We start from the raw sequence: 12,950 nt of genomic DNA, 5'->3' as shown, positions 1-12,950 counted from the left end.
AAATTCTAAAATTTTGTGTACAAAACACATTGAGTAGTAATACAAAACCTACTATTTTGAAGTTGCAATGCCATTTTGAGGATAGAAATTATATTAAGACTAATCCAAAATTTAAAGACTTACTATTTTTTAAACTGATTATGATGGAATCATTTTTATTATAATTATTATTGTTTTTCTCAATCCTCTCTTTTCCTAACAATAATCATTTTGCAAGTTTTCATCCTCCTTTAAACAAATGTAATACCATAAAGATAAAGTAATTTTCTTGCCCCTTTTTGTTGTGCATCAGAAATAATAAATTCTATTCAGTTTAATAAATCTTTTTAAAAAAAATTGTACAAGATGTCAGACCTGGGTTGGGATGAAGTGGACCTCCGGGAGTCTGCAGAACCTCTCTTCTGGTCTAGAATCCTTGATGGTGTGATTGAAGGGATCAAAACGTGCCCCATCCAGGAACAAACCAAATACTAGTACACCATCAGACGGTGGATTGGAACCCTGTATAAAAGAACAACACAACGTATTAAATATTACACACTGAAATAATCCTAGGGGACAATAATATAAAAAAATCTGATATTTCTTTCAATCCTTATTGTCTCATTGCACCATTGATACTGGGTATTGTTTCATATATGTTACTTAAGCATTATATCAATATACTAGCTTCTTGAGTAAACAGGTGATGGAGAAACTTTATAGTGATTGCTGAATTCAATTTTACATATGTGCAAACTTGTAACAATCGTGTCCTAGGCATCATACAGGCATCATCCCGTTCCTGCAGCAAATGGTAATTCAACAGGAAGGAGCAACTAATTTCTTGTAAGTAAATAAATGTACATAGCCATGATTGATTTGATCACTAGATTCATAATTCAAGGAAACCATGTTCATACAACGACTCCACAACTTAACACAAAATATCAGGTATGTTCAACTTTATTTTTGGTGTACCTTGAAGGCTGATTCACGAATGTTAACATCTTGTTTGACGTTACTCAAACTCTCCTCCGTGTCATCATTAGTTGTCATGATGCGGAAGTCAAAGGTCAACGAGTCCACTGACACACCCTCCCTTCTTGCATGGTTCTGTTGTACAGCTGTTAGGAAACCTACAAGGAAAATAATTTTAAAAATTTCTCAAAAATGATTATTTATTTCGCTTCATCATAAGACTTATGTCAGCTTTAGAACATTTGTATCACTTTTTGTCCTCAAAAGGCAACTAAAAACTAATCATGAGAAATCAAAACATTCATTAAATGACTTTTTCCATTGAATTGATTAAATCCAACTCCTTTCTTTTGATCACCTTATACCTTATCTAATAATCAATCCGTCAAACAATTTACTAATTTATTCATCCAAATTGTTTCATATTTCAAAATCATTCTTTCATCGTTATTAATCATTCCATACATTCACTTACTAATTTATCTAACTTGTTTAACCTTCCATCAATAAACCAATTCTCTTTCATTCATTCATCCTGCTCATTTGTTAATTCATTAATTCTTTAATTCATTCAATTATTCATTCCTCCTCTGTTCACTTGTTAATTCATCATTAATTCATCAGTTCATTTGTTTCAATAATAATCTTTCCATCATTCATTTATTTCTCCATCAATTTCATCTACAGATTTATTCATTCAATCATCAAGTTATTCACTCCCTCTAGATGTACAGTATATTGACTTCTTCACTACACCAATCCATCCTCTACCCACTCACCTTGAGGGAAGAAGAATCCTGGTAACCAGAAGCTCCTGGGCTGCTCCCTCAAGTTCTCCACATCCTCTGGCTCCATGGGAGCCTGGCCCTGTGCTCCCAGTGCCTTCTCCTTGCGCTCCTTGGCTGCTATGATCAGGTCTGACCATCTGGAGAAGAAGTCGACCCTCTGCTGGAGGTCGATGCCCCATGAGCCTAGGGGCTTGCAGGATTCATACGCAGCTTGCTGTAAATATATCCAATGTACAAGACTTATCTGAATATATGAATCATTTGAAGATTTATTCAATTATTCTTGATGACCCAAGAAAACTATACAAGACTGAAAAGGGCCTGATCATGCTAAAGCCACATGTTCTGTACAATATAAAGCTTGAAAAACCCTGAAATGGGAAGATGTCAGGGCTTGAAATCAGGCAAAAGCCTGAAGACTAGCATCTCTGGGATAACTATGACAACAATGATGACAATCATGATGATAAATGAATACTTAATATAGTCAAAGAAAACATAAAATTCAATCTTATTTCAAGTAACTTCAAAAGGGCCTAGTAGACTCACCTGCCAAGCCCTGGGTACCCGCTGACTGAGCAATGCCTTGAACATCTCCTCTAGCTGGTCAGACATAACCACCTCTCCCTTGATGGCCAGAGCTAGAGAGGTCAGTGAGGTGTGGATCACCCCTAGAAGACGATTGAAACGGTCAATCTCTTGCCGTAGGATGGTCAGTAGGGCAGATGGGGTCTGAGGCTCCTCTGATGGTTTGACCACAGGTGTGGACACTGTGTAGGGCATGCAAAGAAATGATTGTTAATACTTACATTCCATTTAATTAATTGATTTTATTTAATTCAAGAATCTAAAAGAGTCCCTTGTGTATCTCTCACACTTTAAAATAATTTTTTTTAAAGAAACCCGTTCTTTTTAAGAAACCTTTAATTTTTTTATTTTTTATTCTTGACTTACCCATACCTGAGTTGGGTTCGAACCATAGCAATGACTATCTCAACCACAGTTTCTGTATGAGCATGTCTTTATAATCAACTGAAGGACATCAGCAAGTCCATAAAAGTTTGAAAGAGTTATTACAAAGCTAGTATCACTTGCCACTCTCTGATTAAGTTTATGGATTTTTTTTTCATCGTACTTTATTATATTAATTTTTCTCCTTTTTTTCATGTTATCATTGTATCCATCAGTTTTCTTTTCCTTTTGAAACTGAAGTGGTTCTACACAGGGAAATTGTATTCAAATCATTATGGATATATGTACGAACACTGACACTACCATAAATATTAGCAGCAATATTGACAGAACATTAATCAGTTTATATCAACTTTATAACAGTAGGAATCAGCTGTACATGAAAAAAAAAAGTAAGCTAAGCAAACCATTGTATATCACTACATACACAAAGTAAACATACAAATTCATTCTGCAAAATGAAACAAATGACATTTAGTCTCAAAGCAAAACATAGTGAATAACACACACCAAACTGAAAATCAAATGTGCTAAAATGGAAATTATCTTCACCAAGACATTACAAGAATATCTCACATCATACCCATCGACAAAGCATACAAGGTACAATAAAGGTAGGGATGCCAACTTCTCAATAATGGTTTATTTATTTCATTGTTCATTTGAGGAGAGAAAAAAAAACATACTCTACAAAAGATATCAGTAGTAAATCCAATTTGGGGGGGGGCATAATTTTTAAAACAAATAATTGCAAACAGTTGGCATCTCTCTACGGGGCTTTTAAAGAAAATAATGAACCCTTTTCACATTACCCCACCCTTAAAGATGAAAAAATAATAAGAGCCAATAAAACATATACAGTAGATTGTGCTGACTCCTAATACAATAGAAAGTTTGACAAGCAACATCAAATTTGTAAAAGTGTAAAGTATCCCTTTCCACATTGACTGTATTGTCTGGAAGTCTGTTCAACCGAATACAAGAAACTTGCCTTCCTCATCTGAAAACCAATCTGAATTTTCTAGGTAAAGAAATGAACAAGTTAAAGGCACCTCTATGCAGATAATTAATGATTAAGTACATAACAGAATGGTAGATGCATGTTATAGAAGAAAGTATATTAATCTCAAGCAATCATGTTAATAAAAGTGTTAATCAAGGTTTAAATTAAGTGATTAAGGACTAAAGTATTTCAGTTATCTTGATATTCAACAAATAACCTGAATTATGTTGTTGAAATCAATTAGGCATCATGAATTGGTCTTGTAGACCATTCATTTTGCTTTGTTACAGTAAGAACATTGTTATATCTAAAGCAATGACATGTAAAGAGCAAGAAGGAAGGAATGATATATTATTACATGTTTATCAGTAATATTCTTAGATTAGATCTATTTAAATTGAATTTCCACTGTGAAAGACAGCAGACATACATATTACTGAGAATTGATTAAACTTTTCACAAACTTAGTATGAACAGAAAGACACATTAGAGAATTTTATAAAGCATCACCTACATTATCATTACAATCGCAATTATCACCATCATTGTCATCAACACAATCACCATTCCACTATCACCATCATCATCACCTTCATCATCCTCATCATCTTCATCATCATCATTATCCTCATCACCTTCATCATCATCATCATCAGCAGCCACATCCTCATCATCATCCTCATCACATTCATCATCATCATCATCATCATCAACATCCTCATCATCATCCTCATCACCTTCATCATCATCATCATCAACATCCTCATCATCACATTCCTCATATCCTCACCACCACCAGGATCCCCCACCCCTGCATCTTTCTTCTTCTACAATCCTCATTTTTATACCCTACCTTTGTTATCTTGTTTCTTCCCTGCTCCAAACCCTCCACCACCAGCCATATTGAATCCAGGGAACATGCCTCCCCCTGCTCCTGGTTCATCCTTGGCTTGCTTCCTGGAGAGCCCCCGGAGCTTCTCAGGCTCCCCTGTATCACTCTGGATGCTCTCAGGCAGGTGGCGTTGGATCTCCTCGGCAAGCTCCAGGACTATTTCATCACTTGTCTTGCCAGTGCTACAATTACAGAAAGATTGTATCATTTCGTTTAGATCTGATAGCAAAAATCTTGATTGAATCAGTAAAGTTACAGTGATGGTGATCCTCCAAGGTAAAAGGGAATCAAATGTTGATTTACATTAGGAGGGGGGACCTTGAATAATTGAAATTTAATATCATGAATTACAGCATGAATAGTAAGTGTCTCAAATCATTGGCTCCAACATTTGCTCACTGACCATGCTATGCAAATTATTTTCTTTCTCTTTTTCTGTAAAAAAAAGCCGTAACTCAATTATTTATCATCTGATTTTGAAGTTTTTTTCAATGTCATGCTTATAGTTTTGTCTCTGTTTAACTTGTTCAAGACAGAGTCAGAATATATGCAGGTATGGATCTATTGAACATGTGTTGCAGTACAGTCAGCCAATGGGTAATGATATCAGTTTTGTGTTAGGTTGAACTTTTACCAGGATCAAAATAACAAGATCAATTTTTATTTTTCACTATCCACATAATCACAGAGCCATATGATATGAAAATCAAGCACTTTAGCACTTTTTATTCCACTAAATTGGTCAAAATCGGTGATTACAAATTCTTACAGGTACTTTAATTCTTAGGTGCATTATACTAAAAAAAAAAAAAAGTTCCTAACCATCATTAGAAAGTTTCTCCCAAAATGCAAACACACAACCTTATCTCTATCTTTAAAATCTATTCTATGATGATAATGATCACTGGCATTTGTATAGTAACATCAATCTAGAAACATTCTATTCCATGATATTACATACCCCATGATCTGCATGCTAACCCTAGGTTGTACTGTCAGCAGTGTATTAACCAGTTTCTGTGCCTCACTCTCCCTATAGGCCTTCTCTGCATTGGGATGCATACCAAACACCTCAGGACGATCTGCTTCTGGAAGCCCCTCGATGTACGTCTGGCAAGATGTCAAAGAGAAGCCTTTCGGAAGAGGGTGGTATATCTGTGGAGGAGATGAATAATAAAAATAAGTTTTCTGTATATTTATGGCACTAAACACAGCAAGATGATGCGCTCATGGACTGCTGTACAGATACATTATTTCCCAAATCACAGGATTATGGCTTGCCCGATGTATACACTTTCTCCACTTCTTGGGGAGCATTCCAGGAAGAACTACAAATCCATAAAAGTATAGAATAGAGGAGTCCTAAGTATTACACAATCTATCAATTGCTTTATAACATTGGGTTTATGCTAAAAATATATATATTTGATTGGATTATAAAAGTTACTTTTGTAATAAAAAACTCCATTCTAAGAGCAAAACCAAAATACATTTACATTACAGCAGTAAAAAAAAAGGTAGATAAGAAATGAAGCTCATGAAAAGAGAGGTTGAGGAAAAGAAGAGCATTGCAAGTAAAATAGTACAAAAACATGAATTACATAAAAATGTAAAGAATAGTAGTAAGATAGAGGGGGAAGAAGAGACAGTAGAAGGGGAGGTACGCACACAGAGATAGAAAGTGTAGGAAAGAGAACAGACAAAGAAAAAAAAATAGAGAGAATGAAAGTGAGAAAAGGAGAGAGAGAGAGCAAATGGGAGTGAAAGAAAAGATGAGTAGATATAGACAGGAGGAAATGAGAACACACAAAAGGCATACCTTATCAGGTGAGTAGCAGTATTCAGGCAAAAGAGCTTCCTTGCAGTAGAATGTATTGAGTATGCTCAGAAGGCATCGTCTATCCCAGTTATCAGTGACACGCCCACCATACACCACCTCTCCTGTTAGGTACATCAGTGCTTCCCAGGGCGTGTCCTCATGGAGAACAAGCAGCATCTTCAGAAGCTGTACTGATACCTGATGAGGTCAGAAATTAGTAAATGATCGTATGTTGATCAATGCATTTAGAACCAGATACAGACAGGTTTGTCATATATTCACATAGATAAATTGTTTTCAGTATTATAACAACCTACATCACTACCAATATAATTCAGTTTATCCAGCTATAATTTCAAAAACATGTTACTGATATATATAAGGTCTGAAGAGAGCATAAGAAGAAAATAGATTTCAGGGAAAATTATTAAGTTAAGGATGATCAAATTTTCTGCCCTCAAATTTGTTAAATAGCATTGTTGAAATAAAACATGTCGTAATGGAATGCTTCATATGTTGATAAGATATTTTCTTCAAATGTATTGCACACACCTCAAAATCAGATGCATTGAATGCATGAGGGATATTCCAGCCAAGGGCACCATACTTCTTTCGTTCGTTGATGATGGCATTGAAGAAACAGAGACCAAAGACCAGACTCCTCCAGTTCTCTCCTGGTGCTGAATCCTCCCACATCTCCTCTGTGATAGCCCCTGCTCCACCCCCACCAAATGATCTCAACAGGTTAGCCTTCAGACCCTGAGGGGATTCCACAGTCATCTACGAAAAAGAGGAGAGATAAAAGCATGATGTATTGGCTGTACCATAACCAGGGATGCTGTCAAGGCTGGTACTTCAAAGTCAAGAGGCCACTGGAGAAAGACTCTGACCGGCCTAGATTACATCCCTGACTATAACAGGACAATCACCTAACCCAAATACAAATCCAAAATGAAAACTCCTTTAAGTCACATCTCTCCCTGAGGATAGCTTTCAGAGGAAAATGTCCAAGGAGCACATCTTTTCCATATGACAACTCCCTAGAGGACAAGACCCCAGTCCCCTGTGCTCTTGCAGTCTACTACACATTAGTATACATGTCACTTGGCATTCCAATATGAATTCATGCAAGAAGGAAATTAAATGATTGAAAATATTGTTTAGCACTTCATACTTTCATGCATGTCTACATGGAATATACTGGCAGCTTTTAAATACAAAAGGAATAGTTATCAATTGCAAAACTTTGATGACCATTTCATTTCTTCCTCTCTCCTTCCTTGAGTATGCTAGTACTTACCTTCAAACCAGTTTGTAAGATGGATGCAGGAAAAGATGGATCAGGTTTAGAGCTCAACCATAACCTGAACTGAGGGTCAATCTCTACATTGGGTTTGCTGAATCTATGCAATGCAAAACAGAAATCAAAGTATATGTATCAATAGAATCAAGACTGTACTTTTGAATGGTAGCTTGCATATTTTGCATTTATGTCACCAATATAAATTAGATGTAAGAATGCAAACATTAAATTTTCAACTTACCCCATTTTATATCTAGCATGATATTCACAAATAATTGAGACCACAAATAACATCATGGATGGTTTCATAATTATGTACATTTGCCTTTTTAAATGCAAACACGGTCACTTACGGGAGGGCAAATTCCATTGAATAAGCATGCCTGATCCTGACATGCAGTACATTCCTTAACTAAATCTTCATGGCAAAACTGTTTTCTACTTCATACAAGAGAGTGAAGAGTGTGAAATACTCTCAAATTATCCAGCTTGAATTCTTAAAGAAGTAGCATTGAGATAAACAAAAAGTTTGATATTCACTTTTGACAGTTGTAAGTCACCGGTATACAAAACCTTACCTATGTAGTATGTTAGAAAAGAAATGTCATTGCATAAGTGATAATTAGAAATAGGAATCATTTTTCAAATCAGATATTGTTGGATCTATGAATGGATAAAGGGATCAAACAAAACACTGGACTTCTGAGACAGAACAAGGATTTGGTCCTTACCCTTCCACAATATCCTGAAGCCTGGGCATAAATGAAGCAGCAAGATGGCAGTTCTGCAGGAAGATCCACCTACCCTTCAAGATCTGTGCCTTCGAGATGAGTTCCTCAGCTTTAGGTCCCTGGCCACGCCCTAGTGAGATAAGGTCAACATGGAGGGTACTTCCCCTCATGTCACGGGCAAACCTCATCAGCTGAGCTGTAGGGTCCACCCCTATTATCAGAAAATGATAAAGATATACTAGTACTAGCTTAAAAAGCCTCAAACATTTACTTATCAAAGTCTCTTTTAAAAAAATCAACTGATGTACTTTACTATTTAAAGCAGTGCGAGCTTAGTAACTATCAATGATTTGGGGGCTGCTATGAAAGGAAATGTACATGGGACCAAGGATATGAAATATGGACCAAAAACAACCCTCCTCATTGAACTGCACTAAAACAGAATCAATTTTTGCAGTGGAAAATGATGTTACAGACTGTTAAATGCAATAGTCAATACCTGGTGACAGGATAAAGATTAGGGGATTGACCGCTGTGGATCCTTCAAAGATCTCCTTTAGGTCAAAGCCACCACTGGACAAGAACTTGTCACCCATCAGCTCATTGACAAAGGCTCTGACAGAAGCCACCAAGCTGTCAGGTCTAAGGACCTTGATCAGTAGAAGCCTTTCGATGGGCTTGAGAATTTCCCAGCTGAAGGGGTTCCCACCAGATGGTGTCGGCCCTGGTGTGGGTCCAGGTGATGGATCTGCAGAAAATCGATGAGAGCAAAAGGAGATAATAAATAGTACTGTATCACAAGATTAACCTTTAACCTTGATAAGGCTAAAGAAAAAGCATTAAACTAATAAAGTCATGATTGTCAGCATCATTCTTTCCTAAAATTCGGTGTTAGACAACGATATCAAAGTCAGTTCAGATTTTCTTCTTTTTTTTAAGAATATGGCTGAAACAACAGCATTCATTTCATTGATAGTGACTTTAAAAGTTACCTTTAGTAGCTGAAGTTTTCTTTACAAATGGTTCCGTCATGAGCCTGTAGGGATCTTCAACCTTAGCAAAGGTCATCCACTGATCATGGCAGTTCAGTATGTACATACAGATCCCCTGAAAAGGTTCTAGGGTGGAGGACAGGTACTGACACTGCTTCCAGGCTTTCTCTGGGATCCATTTTGGAGGCCTGGAGGTGATATGGCCTGTCAGACCGGTCCTGCTCCCAATGGAGGAGGTGGAGGAGCCAGGACGGGAGCTCTTAGCACTCCCTCCTCTACTCTCAAGCTCCAGTCGCTGCATGGGGGTGAGGCCATCGTGCTTCTCCAGGACGAGAGGGTCAGCTGTCTCTGCCAACACCTTAAAAACATGTGAAATGCAAGTGGTTACATTGGGGAAATGCTGATTTTTATTCTACAAGTGCACATTTAAAGCCCTTTTTAAATGCTATTCTTATAGTATCTCTCATATTGAATGAGGTATTTCACTCTCTTTATTTGATCATGAAGTACTGCTCTACATATCCACCTAGTCATCCTCATTTCAGCCTTACCCATGGAACACTGAATAACTTTATTGTCCTATTTAGCTTCCATTTGTCCCCGTAGAGATATTATTGCTGCTATATACATGTCATACCTGGCCCTGAAGGAAGACCTGCCACTCTGCCTGTGAGATGCGACCCATATTACCTCCAACCTCATCATGATCGTTGCTCTCAATACGTCCATTAGATAGCATGATGCTACTACACAACATGAAGGAGAACACAAGCTGATGGTGGTTGAAGAGGGCCACAGATACAACCCTAAAACAATAAGAAAATAAGAAACAATGAAGATTGTAAAATATAAAACAGAAAGCATTCCGAATCCCATTTCTCTGATGAGATACATAACTTCTTATCAATGACCTATGCAAAAGTACTCTTTCAAATGTGCCATTTGAATCATAGTATAAATCCAATAAAGGAAAATATAATTCAAAACATGGACCAGTGGGTGTTCATGTAGAATCAACTCTGCTCTATAAAGATAGATGCAGTTTTACCCCATTTCATCGCATTTGACTTACTTGTAAATTGTCTCTGTCAGGTTGCGCACCATACTCTGGAGATGACGCATCAAGTCCTTTCCTTGGAGTGCATGCCTGGAACTCCCCCGTGAAAGATTGGGAGAGTCTCTGCCACTCACAGACTGCCTGCTGAGGTCAGGACTATTCCTTGCACTGGAGGGGCGTAGCCTGCCGCTGAGGGGCCGGCCGGAGGAGCCTCCTGAACCGGGCCTCTGACTGCTGCCGACACTTGCTAAACCTTCCCTAGAGGAATCCCGAATGCACTTGCCAAAGAGCATTTGAAACCAGGGAAGGGAGAACTGGTACATGACATCAATGGCTGCCAGGTCAGCTAGCACAAAGTAGAGCACTGCTCCACGAGTGGCAACCTGGATGGAATGCAAGCATAGATAGGGATTTATATTTTAAAAAGCCAGACATTTGTTTAGATACATGGATAAGTACATGTATGTGGTAACAACTAATGACATCAGCATGTTAAGAACCAAAAGATGCAAATGTGAATGACACAAACAGGAGTGTAAGGGAACTACAATTGTAGAATTTCATTCCTGAAAATCTCAAGAAGTCATATATATGCTCGAGTTAAGTTTTGTCTGTCCTTAAGAATGAATTTAGCTGCCTGTTGTGGAATGCCAAAGGTTGCAAGCTGGCAAAGAATATAACAAGATCTAAACCATTCTTAATGCTCCCCATGAAATTTAAATGATTTCAATGGGAAACATCTCATTTCATAATACAATTTTCTTTAACTCACAACATACTAGAGGAATTACGATACAGTTCTGTGGCTTTTGTGTTTATTAAATGGTTTCAAGTGACAATTTTGGCTTGAACAAAGTTAAGCAAAGAGAGCAAGTAAAACTCACAGGAAGATACTTCTTGCGAGCTTGTTCAATCTTCTTCTGAGTGATCTCTGATTCGGCTACTCTCTTTTGGATCTCTCCTGACATCTTTTTGCTCTTCTCAAGAGTGTCCACCAAGTCTTGATCATCCAGGATGTGACCTGAAGATAAGAACGTCAAAGTTCAGATGTGAGTGTTCATTTGATAAATATAAAAGTAGTGCATTGCTGTGAAACCTGAAGTATTGATGGAAAGCAGGCTATTGCTCATAACTCCCAAACAATGAATAATTCAGAGTTAGTAGTACCTCGGAAACAGCTATTATTTTAGTACCAAGCCAGTCAATATATAACATTGCCAGCAAATTTTTCGATGCACTATCTGTACAGGTATCCAATTGAATTTGAAAGAACATAGTCATTTTACAAAGATCTTTGAAAAAAATACTTATATCCAGATATTTCATTATTTTTTAATAATAGTTTCCTCAAATTAATACGAACATAAATAACAAATGCATTCAGAGAGATATGCTTTCAATGAAGAGTTTTATTCTTTCATTTCTGATTAAAAAAATCTATATCACAATGATTTCATGTGTGTTGAATTCTTACCTTCTGATTTTTGAAGAAGCCCCAGAGACTTATCCTCTAGATCTCTGAGTGATGTCAGATCTCTAGCAATGCTTTCCAATAGCTCTCCTCTCTGCTTCTCCAAAATAGGTTGTTCCTAAAGGAATTTACAAACAAGCAAAAGACTGAAAATTGGTGCCTTTCATGTTGATGGGGTGTCCGTGAGGACACCCCATCAAGGACAAATGCCCCAAAAGAAGCCTTTCCCTGAGGAATACTTCCCAGAGGACATCTCACCAGTGGAAAATTTGAATAAATGCATAAGCATTTCCCTCCCTGTTATTACCTTATAATTATGCAATTGAGTGACAATGGTACACAAGTCATTGTTATGTGTGGTTTAAAATGAAAAAGAAACCCTGATGAGTATTTTACCTGCTGCACTACAGTTGATAGAAGTTGATCTTGCAAACCTTCAAAGGTCACTGTAAAGTTGATGAGTGTCACTCTAATACATACAGCAGGTAGGAAGTGGGGATTCGCCATACTTGTTGTCATGTACAACCTGAAAATGACAGTTTAAGATCATCAATTATTTCATTCAAATAGACCTTCCTGAACCTTTCATGGCACCCATTCAACAATATGTGCATCATTAACATTTTCAATTCACATGTTTTCAAGAATATACACCGCAACAAATAAACATAAGTCTGAATAATATACATGTACTGTTCTACTGCACAATATTGATTTAAAAAAAAACAGTAAAAATGATAAAGATGTCAAACATTTAAAAATTTTGCCTTTTCCTGAATTCTCTGTACACAAGCCAATGTATTCTTCAAGTAACTTAATTGATGGAATAAATAAGTGGTGTTACAAGAAAGATGCAATAAATTGTAAGTTAATTTAAGGTTCCAAAGTTAACCATAAACTTTTACATTTAAATCTTAAGTTGTATTCTATTTAAATAAGATACTAGCAACTCCCTAAGTGTG

The 12,950-nt window shown here is 36.9% G+C and overlaps 1 protein-coding gene across 3 annotated transcripts in view; it reads right to left on the bottom strand.

Annotated features, from left to right (window-relative positions):
• The window catches only part of LOC129265487 (dynein axonemal heavy chain 6-like), a 77,432-nt gene that overhangs the window by 3,793 nt on the left and 60,689 nt on the right, over window positions 1-12,950 (bottom strand). For 2 of the 3 annotated variants that reach the window (XM_064101973.1, XM_064101975.1), the window contains 18 exons: window positions 12,385-12,514; window positions 11,992-12,106; window positions 11,402-11,538; window positions 10,533-10,900; window positions 10,098-10,266; window positions 9,461-9,818; window positions 8,968-9,216; window positions 8,469-8,679; window positions 7,735-7,837; window positions 6,987-7,214; window positions 6,435-6,632; window positions 5,577-5,770; window positions 4,577-4,797; window positions 3,712-3,741; window positions 2,298-2,518; window positions 1,740-1,962; window positions 961-1,118; window positions 355-501 (listed from right to left, as the gene is read on the bottom strand). In XM_064101973.1, coding sequence (XP_063958043.1) covers window positions 355-501; window positions 961-1,118; window positions 1,740-1,962; window positions 2,298-2,518; window positions 3,712-3,741; window positions 4,577-4,797; window positions 5,577-5,770; window positions 6,435-6,632; window positions 6,987-7,214; window positions 7,735-7,837; window positions 8,469-8,679; window positions 8,968-9,216; window positions 9,461-9,818; window positions 10,098-10,266; window positions 10,533-10,900; window positions 11,402-11,538; window positions 11,992-12,106; window positions 12,385-12,514 — 3,460 coding nt within the window. The remainder of the gene's footprint in view (window positions 1-354; window positions 502-960; window positions 1,119-1,739; window positions 1,963-2,297; window positions 2,519-3,711; window positions 3,742-4,576; window positions 4,798-5,576; window positions 5,771-6,434; window positions 6,633-6,986; window positions 7,215-7,734; window positions 7,838-8,468; window positions 8,680-8,967; window positions 9,217-9,460; window positions 9,819-10,097; window positions 10,267-10,532; window positions 10,901-11,401; window positions 11,539-11,991; window positions 12,107-12,384; window positions 12,515-12,950) is intronic. The other variant, XM_064101974.1, reaches the window with a different exon arrangement.

This window comes from Lytechinus pictus, chromosome 7 (assembly GCF_037042905.1).
Source record: "Lytechinus pictus isolate F3 Inbred chromosome 7, Lp3.0, whole genome shotgun sequence".
In the NCBI taxonomy this organism is placed as follows: Eukaryota; Metazoa; Echinodermata; class Echinoidea; order Temnopleuroida; family Toxopneustidae; genus Lytechinus; species Lytechinus pictus.
Note: the sequence above shows the minus strand (reverse complement) of the source record. Positions and strands in the feature narration are given on the sequence as shown.